This window comes from Mastigoproctus giganteus, chromosome 11 (genome assembly GCF_048544385.1).
Source record: "Mastigoproctus giganteus isolate SK-2022 chromosome 11, ASM4854438v1, whole genome shotgun sequence".
NCBI classification, from domain to species: Eukaryota; Metazoa; Arthropoda; class Arachnida; order Uropygi; family Thelyphonidae; genus Mastigoproctus; species Mastigoproctus giganteus.
Window position 1 is genome coordinate 37,941,215 of NC_143585.1, and position 13,050 is coordinate 37,954,264.

Consider the following 13,050-nt stretch of genomic DNA (forward strand, 5'->3'; position numbering starts at 1 on the left):
GTGGTGTCACAGGTCAAAGACCCCATTACTAGCAATTCTAGTAGTGGGGTCGTATATGAGATCAAATGCCCGGATTGTGGGGAACGGTACATGGGGGAGAGAGGGGGGACGTCTTAAGGACCATCTGGGGGAACATAAGAGAGCTATACAGACCGCAGAATTCAATAAGTCCGCCATAGCCAAGCACTATTGGGAGAAACAACATCAGATATTCCCTGAGAATGCTCTCATCCTTGACCGGGCACATTGATTCTGGGACCGCGAGTGGCTGGAGAGTTTGTGGATTGGGTCATCTGGTAACAATAGTATGAATAGAGATAGGGAAGTTCGGCTCCACCCCTCTTTTGGAGGCTGTTATCCTTGCCAGAGACAAACGTCTTAATTTGCCACGCTCCCGGACCATTTCCGGTTCCAGCACACGTGAAGGGAGTGTTGAACATGCGCCTGGTCAGACACATGTGCCGTGAGCCTGGTATTTAAGGTTGTGTCGCTTGAACTTCATTATTGTTGAGAAAGGAGGCGGATGCCCCCGAAAGCTTCAATGGTGTTTTATCGCTTTTAAATTTATAATTTTTAATGCATTTTAAATTCATCAATTCAATTTTATTTGTTGTAAAGTAAATCAGTTTTTGTAAATTTTTATTTTACAGTTTTTATTGTATCATTTCAGTATACTATCCAGTATTATTTTATCATTAAATCAGTTTATTTAAACAGTTGGTGTATTTGTCTAAACTTGTGGTATGTATAACCTCAACCTTAGAAGCCTTTTTGCAGATATAGAAACAACTTTAAGAATGCCTGTGAGGATTTTCAAGACAATGGAGAACAGGTCCTTCTAAACTAGTGCAGAGCAAACACTCCAGCAACAGTACAAGAACACTTGAAGATAGTACTTCAACACAATTTATCACGAGAAACAGGCAGCCTGGCAGAACTCTGATTGGAGATTGGAGGGAACACCAACCTATGTGGAGTCATACATAAAATAATAAGAAATAGCAACAGCAGATATTATCAACTCCCTGATACCTCCAAACAGCCAAGAAACAACTAACTGGAGGGATGCAACTCCCTCAAAAATACCAAAAATGAACAACTCATAATTGGAAAAAAAAAAAAAAAAAAAAGATTCCTTTCATCCTGACCACCAAGAACTCTTCTTCACCAGAGAAGGAGTAGATTCCATTAAGAAAATTAATGGAATGATAAGGCACCAGGAATTGGCCTTATTGAGGGAGAGGCCATTAAATGGCTGTGGTTAGTTGCCCCTCAGATGCCAATGGAGTTATTTAACACCTTTGGAAGAAACAAATGTAAAAGAAACAAAATGCGAGTCAGTCAGCAGTAGCAGCACGTTGACAAAGAACCTTATATGCAAGAACTTGCCACTCTGTGATTATCAATGATTGAAGGCACAAACTTGGCTGAAATGCATTGCATTCCCAAATCTTGCAATAAAACTGATTGGCCTATCCTTTAAGAAATACCAGTTTAACTAGCAACTTCACAGATAATTAAATGTTAATCACACCTTATCAGATCATAAACATAAATGATTGAATCATTGATTGTTGAAGGGTGGCCCAGAGTGTAGATCATCTTTGACTGACAAGCTGCCATCATTAACCTAAAAATGTGCTATTCAAAAATTATTTATTTTCAGGTTTACATGAGCTAATATAAAACTATAGACAGTTTAACTTCACTGGCATGAAAGGTAATGATGTCTACTGTCAAAGATGCATTTCAAGATGATCTTGAGAAGTATGATATCCTAAATGGATCACAATGCAGATTTGTAAAGGGAAAATCCTCTTTAACCTACCTGATAAATTGTTACGATGTGGTCACATGGGAGTTGAATGCAAGCAACCAATTTTGACATTACGTACTTTAACTTTAGCAGTGCATTTGACATTGTTCCACTTGGAAGGGTGTTGTACAAGCTGGAGTCTTGTTGGGGTTGCAGGCAGAATCCTGAAGTGAATTGTGGGGTCGTCGAAGGACATGATGCGTAAGCTATTTATATTCATTCCTAAGAGTTACAGGGGTTACAAGTGAGGGTCCCTCAAAATTCAGTGCTAGGGACCACTCTTGTTTCTGATCTCCTTGAGTGATTAGACAAGGGAATAATGGATATTTAGTTGAAATTTGTGATGATGTAAAGGTTGGGACATTGCCTCTCAAGGCTTAACATTGCCTCTCAAGGCTTAACATTGCCAATCAGGCTGAACTTAATGATTTAGAAAGTCTTCAAGGATGATCAGAGAAATGACACTTACCTTTTAATGCTACCAAACATTAAGTTTATGTTTGGTAAATAGCAATCGAGGAGTAATGATATATACTAGGTAGGGCAGAGCTGAAGATTTAAATGAGGAAAGAAGACTTAGGTGTTTTGATAATCAGACATGAAAGTTAGCCTGCAATTCAGTAGGTGGCCAGGATGCACATGGTGTTTTCTCAGTGATTTATGGTACCTTTGCATTTAGAGAAAAGAAGGTTATAGTTCCATTATACAAATAAATGGTGAGACCACATTTGGTGTATTATGTTTGTGTTTGGAGGCTGCATTTAACAAAAGACATTAAGCTTCAGAGAGTCCAAAGATGGGGGACTCATCTAGTGCAAATAGCAAAGGGGTGTCCATTATGAGCAGAGATTGCAAAGGTTAAGTTACACAGCTTGAAAACAAGATATCTCAGAGGGGATCTGTTGGAGGTGATAAGGCATTGAAGAAATAAATTCAATTTGTTCTCCATTGATATGAAGAGCAAATTGAATGACTGCAGAATCTTCACTGTGAAATGAGACAAGACAAATGTGGGGACTTGTGGGGGGGAAAACTAATGGACTTGACCACAGGAAATTTACATTTTCTCAGCAATGTTTTTGACCACTGGGGTAAACTGTCTTCATGGTTGGTTGAGATTGAAAGTCTGGTAAATTTTTAAGGGGAAACTGGATAACTGTTTTCTAGCATTGGGAAAGGTATGATAAAAAGGATATATGTTGTATAGATAAAGTTGTTGTTTTCCTAATACATCAGAATTTAATTGTCTAATGAATTTAAATGTCAGAATTTAATTGTTTAATTGTCTAATGCATACCATCCTTTGAAATTCTCTTAAACTAATATCGCTGTACTTTATAACCATATAAGAAAATTTAGTCTGCTTCTCTAACTCGACTTTACATCTTATTAATGAACTCCACATTGATGCGTACTTAATTGTGATTCTCATTATTCCAGAATCACCAATAGAGCAATGACTTTTTATAAGAATTGCAATATTTCAAAGATATTCTCCCCTTGTGTAACAACAACAAAAAACATACTTTTTTTTGTTGTTGTTATTTACTTATTCAGTTGTAAAGCCTCCCTGCTGATCCCTGTCTCAACAAAGATATAGGTGCTGAGATAGAGATCAGTAGAGTGATCTCTATCTCAACACCTATCTTTGTTATTGTATCTTGATGTGTTTTAAGAAATAAAGAACAGTTATTATTATTTAATGTTCTTTATCGTGCATTAGTTTTGTATCCTACATATGTCCTCTTCCACCTTAGATGATAGAAGTGGAATATTTTACATGAAAATGTTTTTTTTGTTTCTTTCTGAATTTTGTTTGTGGCATTTTACCACATGTATTCTGTTAAAGATTTGCCAACATTCTAACAGCTTTCAAATCCAGGCAAGAGTCTGTTTCCTGGGGCAGTCTTTGGAATATTGTAATCTCACATTTCAGTCTACTTCCATTGGATGTGCTCTGTCCTGTACTAGTCAACAATGTTTTTATACAATTCTTACCATATAAATCATATGGTGGAAAAATTAAAATTTTCAGAGGTGTCAGAATAAATCTTCTTGACATCATCAATTTTTAAAATATGCATGTCGAAAGTCATTTTTAATCAGAAAATATATTGTAATATTTTAATTGCATTTCACGGTTACTTAAAATGATTCAGAATATGATTTCTCAGAAAAACGTAACCCAAATCTCAATCATACCTTTAAAGTAATCAATTAAATTTTGTAGAATATAAAATTTGTAATTGTATGTTTTTGTATTGTTACATAGTTCTTAAAAATTCTTTCAGGCCACCTATCCAAATCTTCATCGCTGGATGTGTCTTGTGTTATCAGTTCTTAGAGTGTTAATAAGTCAAGCTAAGGAAGAAGTAGTTCTATCTCGATTAGGTGACTTAGGACTAACAGTAACTATTCCAAAACTAGACTTTAATCATGCTGATGCATTTTCTTATGGTTTGCCTGTAGCTGTCGATTCAGTGAAAACATCAGAAGATGGGGGATTAACTCCAGAAGAAATATTTGCTAGGTTTGCTTTATTATCTCATTTCTGATATAAATTTTAAAATATATGTTATTAATTTTCATAGCACATGTGCTAAGAACATATATACATGATCCACAAGCAAAGATAGCAAATGATTTGATTATTGTTGCATTTGCTAATTCCGTAATATGTAAGATGCAGTAAAACGTACGCACGCACGCACGCACGCGCACGCACACACGCACACACACACACACACACACACACACACACACACACACACACACACACACACACACACACACACACACACACACACACACGTGTGCACGTCACTAACCAGTCTACTGACTGATTAGCTGTTTATGTGTATTGTTTTAAGGGACTGGAATTGGAATGGTAAATAATGAATATGAGGTGCAAAAGTTCCCAACCTGATTTGATAAAAGGGTAGATCTACCTTAGTCTCAAGTATTTGTTGTCCCATCTAGCATTTCCATCACTGTCGTGGAACTCTTGTGTTGCAGCTGCATTCAGAACTACTACAGTTTTGTTTAGTGTCTTAAATATCATAAAATTTCCATCATTTCATTTGCAGGTTCATCTTGTGGAAGCATGCAAGCAAATAAGTTTTCTTTCTGGCTCAGACAGCAAGGCAGAAACTTTGTGACAATCCATCGCTTCTTCAAATTTTCTCTTAAAGGGTGCTGGCATGTTTTGCATGATAGACTGTACAGCCTAAATGCTCTGAATTTTCAACCAACATGTGACCACTTTTGCATGTGAAAAACTATTCAAATGTTTATTCTTAAGCTGTACTGCTGAGATTAAAGAAAAACTTGATGCACACTCTTTACTCCTGCATCAACCATTTCACTACTCACAGAATGCACTTAAATGGTAGTTTCATTAGAATTCAGCATTCTGTAATGAAATTCACCAGATTAACTCATAATGAAGCGATACCTGTTACAGATGTTAATGTGCACTGTTTTCACTCCTCATCAGACCAAACCATGATGAAACAACACAGTGGTACCTAGTAGGTGCAAAGCTGTAGTGCACTGGTTTTGCTCCTAGCTACCAGTCAAAAATATTTTGGCTCATATCTTGTATATCTTTTAAAGATCTGTCATAGTCAAAAAAATAGTAATAGTTATGTTTACAGAGATAGAAGCTTACCTATTAAAAATAGACTGTGAATCCTGAAAAGAATGAAAGAAAAAAAGCTGTGTGTATGCTGGGTGGGGAGGAATAGTTGAAACTATTCTTTTTTTTGTAATCTAAAGCTTTTAGTAAATGATTCATTTTGGCACGGTACTAAGTACTATAGGTTCTAATACCTCTCGTGTTTGGGGTTCACATAAAAAAAAAAAAAAAAAAAACTAAATAATCCTCATGAAACATCTTGGCACTCTGAATGTTTGCAGGGTCACATAGCTCCTGTCATTAAACTTGCAACATTTGGAAGAACTTGAATTGAAATATTTTTCAGTCTTATCCAATGTAATGTCAAAATTAACAATAAAATGTTAAAATTCCCTGTTTCAACCGTTTGTGATGTTTTTGCATCTAAAGCTAATTGATGTATTTAGCCCACAACACCCTACTGCCGTGATTTTTTGTGACATTCCTTCCTTGGACAGTTAAATGATTTTATAAACTTCAAAATGGAAGAGACTAATAGTTTTTGTTTATATATATATAGGTCGACCATCACTAATCCAGCAGCTTTGGGACCTGCGGGATGCCGGGTTAGTGAGTTTGCCAGATTGCTGTTGGTTATATTAGCACATACAGTTTTATCCAACAGCTAACACCTCATCCTACCTTTAATTAACATGTTGACTGCCAAGCTAGTTTAAGAAAAAAAAATCCCCAGGAGCCAAAAAATATTTAGCAAATAATTTGATTAGTAATTCTAAAATAAATATTGTAATATCAGTGTTGTAATTTTTTACTTTAAAATATCAAAAAAAAAAGTGTCTTTTTTTTTTTTTTTTTTTTTTTTGTCCTGTGTGTGTTGTATATATGTGGCCGGCGTGGCCCAGTAGGTTACTTTATTTCTTGAGAATCAATGTCGGGCCACAATACGTGCGACGCTATTACGGCATACATATGAAGGTCATTTGTGATTAGTTTATTGCATGCGCGGCGAGCGCTGAAATAAAACTAATTGCGATAAAATAAACTCTCAAACGTCACAATAAGTTTGTCAGTATTGTTTGTGAAAACATGTTCAGTAGTGCAGTGTATTATCCATCATATTGAGTTGTGTTTTTCCTGCAAGTTTGTACAAGTGTGTCGTAAAAAAAAAAAAAATGGCTAAAAGAAAATTACTAAAATAAGAGGAACAGAGAGAAATTGCTGGAATTTACAACTAAGCAGAGAAACTTCTCACAGACACACCGCTGTCGAGTTTTTTCAGAACTTCAACTTTATCTGTTATCGACAATGTACAGTGTTTGCGCTTTACACCACGAGAAGCACTTCCTTTATGCATTGAAACCATGGCTGGGATTAAATGTGAGCAGGTTATAATAATAAATGCACAAAAATAAGTATGAATATCTTGCCAGTGTTTACGAGTTCGCGCCGACAGCTGATGCTGCAACCAATGTCACCAAAACAGTAGCGGCAGGTAGGTGCGCCAATCGGGGAAATTTGAAATTACATTTGCGGAAATTATGCCAGAATTAGCGGTGGAACCAGATTACCGGTGGCCGGATTAGTGATGGTTGACCTGTGTGTATATATATATATAAGTTGTATTAATATATTGAATTAAATATGCATAAATAGATGTGATAGTTATACAAAGTGCCAACAACTAGCAGGGTGAGAAAAGTAGAAAAAGAAGTGTAGTAGATTTATGAAAGGTGAAAGGATGCTAAAATCCTAGAGGTTATGATAAATTAAGAAAAAAGGGCTGAATTACCAAGCCATTATAAAAGTGGAAGAACTGTAAAGAAAAATTAGTACATCAAAATAATAATATAATGTAAATAAAATGTAAATAAAAATGAAAATGAAAATGTTATAGCTGTCATCAGATATGGGGGGAACATATTTAGAAAACAGTCAAGTATAGTTAATGCAAATATGCATGATCTGATGTCAGCAGAAATAATTATTAATACATGATCAGGTATTTCAACAGGGGACTACACCTGACCATGTATCAGGAACTGTGTTTCTAAACTTGTCCATAGTAGTAGAGTTACATTGAATATCCATTTATATGTGTATATATACACAGTGTCTCAAAAATACATGGCATAAGTTCAGGAATGAGTTCCTCATATGTAGACAATAAAAATATTTATATCAACATAGTTCCGGAAATGCTTGGTTTTCGAGTTTTGAAGGTCTGTCTATGACACTTAACTGTTCACATCACCTTATAGTAATTGTTCAAAATGTCCACCTTCTGCCCGAATACAGGCCTCACATCGACTTCTCATGGACTTGCGAAAATGATGCCAAATCCCTGGCATGTTTCGTATAGTCTCACAACCTGCCACACAATTTGATTGTGGAGAGTTTCCACATCAGCTACCGGAGTTGAATACACCAATGACTTTAAATGATATTCTGCCTGTGCTGATTCCAGGAGTGGCATGCACAACATCCAAAATCGCCTCCTCTACTTCAGGAGTCATAGATCTTGGTCGTCCTCTGTCGGCAGCACGAGGTGAAAAGGTCCCATGTTCACAAAGGTGGCGATGGATACCTTCAAACCTTTTCCTGTCTGGATATCTTCATTCTGGGAACCTTTCGTGATACAAACAACAAGCCTCCAGAGCATTGCCTTCCACCAAACTGTACATAAAGTGCATATCTGCCTACTCCTAATTTGAGTACATGGTCGGAATGGAAAACCACCAGATTCTGTCAGTACCCTGTGATGAAGGAAATCATCTGTGAGAGATAAGACATTCCAGTTACCAATTACATAACTCAGGAACCAAGCATTTCCAGAACTATGTTGATATAAAATATTTTTATTGTCTGCATATGAGGAACTCATTCCTGAAGTTATGCCGTGTATTTTTGAGACACCCTGTATATATATATATATATTCCCCCCCCCCTTGTAGGATTAATAAAAGTTTTATTGACAGTAACAGATGCAAAAAATTTTTAGTTTTTCACAAAAAATAAAATAAATTGCTGTCAAGTACAGTCGGTCCTCGTATAACACGTGTTTACATTACATGAATTCGATCATACACGATTTATAAATAGGGGAACGTTATCTTATATAACACGAACTGAATTCGCTTATGCACGATTCGCCTTTGTATTTACAAGAAATGGCAGTCAAATGCGAAATCACCCCAACCGAACGCAACACGATAGGAATGAAGAAGATTCTGAAAATGTATTTATGTTTTATATCAGTGAAGGGGAAACACATTTCACCATAATAACGTAAAAACTAACACAATTCCAGCTATCGGTATAATCGCAAATGCAATTAGATGGAGTTTACTACCAGTTTATAACAGATTCCACTAGCAGAAACGCAACTGGAAATTGTTTTTATTGTTTTATGGTAGTAACCCCCAGAAATGTGCTTTAGTAAAATGTGAGGTGTTAATAGCGTATCTCGGCCTTTACCCTGTTGTTTATTCAGTTGCTATACGCGCGCAGCTTTGTTTATGTGTATTAAGGGTGCCTCCTCGTTTTGTAATTGTGCTTTATTCCCTAAAAATGAGTAAAATGCTTAAAAGGTGTGAAAAGGAAGCGTCCTGGTGAAGACACTACAGATTCAGAGAGAAAAAGAAAAGCAATATCGATAAACAGAGGTGGACTGGATCAAAAATTCTTACCCGGGAAAATTTATAGTGGCCTCATACTACAGTTTATGGCCAAAATCACACCGGGATTTCCCGGGTAAGGCTTATGGCCAGTCCGCCTCTGTCGATAGAGAAAAAAAATATGAAATTGTGAAACGCTTTGAGCGAAATGAAAGACCATGTGATATTGCACGTGCTACAGACCTAAATGAGGCAACGCCGAGAATTACAAAGAATGCGGGAGAAAATAAAAACAACTTCATAGCGGAACAACTCAGAGTGTAATTAAAATCTATTAGATTAAGACACAAGAATTGGAAGAGATGGAACGGCTGTCATCTGTTTGGATAGAAAATCAAACAAAAACAAGTTTGCTTATGATAGAAGCAAAAGCAGTAGCAATATTTTATTACGTAATAAAATACATAAGCATTTTATTACGACTATTTTATTTAATATAATAAATTTTTTACGAATAAAATACGTATTTTATTCGTAAAAAATACTTTTTTATAATATAATAAAAATAAATATTTTTTATTATTTATTGTATAATAAAAATAAAAAAATATTATATTATTTTTTATAACGATTAAAATTACCCGATTATTTATTGTATTTGGTAATGTTTTGGTTCCAAATGTGTGTTCAATCTTGGTGGTCGGCACCTAACCCCACTTTTCCCATAGGGACTGTTGTTTATATTGCACGATTTTGCATTGCACGAGAGTTTCTAGGAACACAACTATCGTGCTATACGAGGACAGACTGTATTAATAATTCACTGCTATTGGGTATTAATAATTACCACTTTCCCTGTCCAAAAAGTCACTGTATCCTCTTACTAAAGGAATAGTCTTATCTTCCCTGTAAGGTGGACTATTCTGAGAAATTTATTCTCCATGGTCCTTGCAAAATTTCTTTATTCTGATATTTGATTGATATAGCTCTCATCAAGTGTATACTTTACTGTTATGCTCAAGCAGAATTTCACATACCTTCACTTTGACTATATGGTCTGACATTATCTGAAGATTTCCTTCATATCTTGACTGTTTTTGGTTTGCATATATCCCCAATATCATTAGTTCCAGCATAAATAGGAACTCTGTATCTTTTAGACTCCGTCCTTGATCCAATCCCATGTAGGCATATTATAACATGCTCTTTGCTATACATAAAACTGATAAGAATAATAAAGCTAGTACACATCTTTATTTGAATCATTGGAAAGCAGTTCATTGATCAAAGCTCAACTATATCAATATTTTTATCAGATTCACTTATTTGTAAACCAACTGGATGCTATTTCCAGCATATTAACTAAATTTGATATTGTTTGTCTAGCATGGTTCCCAACCCGTGGTTCACGAACCCCCAGGGGTTCGTGAACCACGAGCATGCACAACAAAATTAAATTTTTATTTCATTCTCAAAGACCATTGTTATGTTAAGTACTTAATGATAATTTTATATTTTTTATTAATATAAAATTATTATATTATTTTTATATTAAATTATTATATTGTGATATTGCTTATAAAAATGTAGTACTGGAAATATTTTATAATAAAAATTTAGGACTATTATACGATTTCAGAGAATATAGGCTTAGTGGTTGCAATAAACATATGTTGAAAGGGGTTCGCGAGTCACAAAAGGTTTGGAACTGCTGGTCTAACATTAAAAGGAATGGTAAAATTACCTCAGTCTCGAAATTTACATCCCAAACTGTTTATATGTTGTAGAAGTAGTAGTGGTAGTAATGGCAAATTATGCAAGAAAACAAGCTTATGTGGCATCAACAAAAAAAAAAAAAAACACACCACACATCCCTACCCTCCAAGGATTTGTCTACTTCTCTCTTGAAGGCGCCTCCGTAGCCAGGTGGGAAGGAGCAGCAGTGCGTAGCACGCGCTTCTTGATTAGACCGGGGTTCGAGCCCGTCACCACCAAATACGGAGGATGCGGAAAATATGTGAATATGCGGTGGAATGCCACCACATATTCACGGAGCAATATGGCCTTAGTTGCTAATGCTCCTAAAAACCAAATAACAAACAAACAAACTTCTCTCTTGAATTTATTCATCCCATCCACAACAACAGGTGGAAGCCTGTTCTAACAATCAAACACCTGCTGGCTGAAGGCAAACTTCCACACATCTATCCTGCAATCATTCTTCCTCAACTTGAATTATGCCCCCTCATGTGTGTAGTCTCAGCAAGTGGAAGAATACCATTAACATTCAGCTTAGTTGATTCAGTCAAAGCTTTAAACACCTCAATCAGATCTCCCCATAGGTGCCTGGTCTTGAGATGCTGCAGTTTGCAGAACTGAAGCCTTTATAAGTAGAGCACCCTTTTGTGCCCTTCACCAATCTGGTTGCCCTTCTCTGCACCCATTCCAGCAGATCTATATCCTTCCTAAAGTGAGGCCTCCATACATGTATACAGTACCCAAGCTGCGGCCTAACCATGCCCTTATACAAAGGAATAATCGCCTCCTTATCCCTCCTGGCAAAGTTTCTGTATACCATTGACAAAACCACACAAGATGTCCTGGCAGCACGTCCGCACTGCTCAGAAAATTTCAAACAAACTTCTCTCTTGAATTTATTCAACCCATCCACAACAACAGGTGGAAGCCTGTTCTAACAATCAAACACCTGCTGGCTGAAGGCAAACTTCCACACATCTATCCTGCAACCATTCCACACATCTATCCTACCCTCCCCACCCCGCGTCTTTTTCATACTCCACTTGAGTATAGTACCACATGGCTGATAAGTTACTCTGGGAGGTTACTGCTACCCATGTGCAGTACCGTGCATTTGTCAATGTTACCACTTCAACTGCCATTTCTCAGCCCATCCGCCCAGTTTTCCCAGATCTTGTTGTGGTAGGTAGCTTACCCTGATGACTATCGTTAACCACCTTGCTAACCTTCGTATCATCTTCAAACTGAGACATTAAGCCCTATATACCTTCATCAATATCATTGATAACTATTGAAATGAACAATAGAACACTAAACCCTGGGAACCTCCACTAATAACATTAGTCTAAGAAGAGCAATGCCCATTGATAACCACTCTGTCTTCATCCACTTAACCATCCCTTTATCCATAGCAGTAACTTGCTCTTAATGCCACATTGCTCCAGTTTGTACATCAGTCTTTTATGTGCAACAGTTTCAGAAGCCTTCTTGAAATCTAAGTATACGATGTTAAAATTATTTTTTCTTTCAGATATTGGCCACTGTATCATAGTAACTATCAGATTTGTTAAACAAGACCACCCCTCGACAGCTATGCTGTAATTGCAGTACAATTGCATGCCTGCCCAAATGGATTACTTCTTTAACCAGTGATTCCATTATTTTTCCTGGAACAGACATTAATCTGCAGCTCTGTAACTACTAATGTCCCTTTTGATTCCCCCTTTATGAATTGGGGATATATTTTCACTTCTCCATAATGATCCCCCCCCCCCCAAAAAAAAAAATTCAAGGATGCTCTCATAATTATGACTAAGAGTTTGCTTACCTCCTTTGCTGCCTGCCTTAATATAATTGGATAGATTCCATCTGTCCTCAGTGCCTTTTTTTATGTCCATCCTTGACAATTTCTCCACTTTCCTTTCAGTTATCACAAGGTCATTTAGTTCCTCATTAGAGTTTGATTAACTTTTGGCATCCCCTACCTTAAAGAATTTCTCATGCGAATGTATATGCAAAATACCTATTCAATCTGTCTGTAACCTGAGCAGGGTCATTAGCAGTTAACCCATTAACATCAAGTTGCCCAATGTGATTCAAACCCTTCCTTCAACTGTTAATATAAACAAAGTGTTTGCTGCTTTTCTTTGCATTCTTTCTAGAGACTTCCCATAATCTGCCTTAGTTTGGCTAATCTCCGCCTGTCACTCGATTACAGACTCATT

General features: G+C 36.4%; 1 protein-coding gene across 1 annotated transcript in view; it reads left to right on the plus strand.

Annotated features, from left to right (window-relative positions):
* Positions 1-13,050, plus strand: part of htt (huntingtin) — a 688,215-nt gene that overhangs the window by 365,190 nt on the left and 309,975 nt on the right. The window contains exon 30 of the mRNA XM_090385445.1: positions 4,108-4,346. Within this exon, the coding sequence (XP_090241571.1) occupies positions 4,108-4,346 (239 nt within the window). The remainder of the gene's footprint in view (positions 1-4,107; positions 4,347-13,050) is intronic.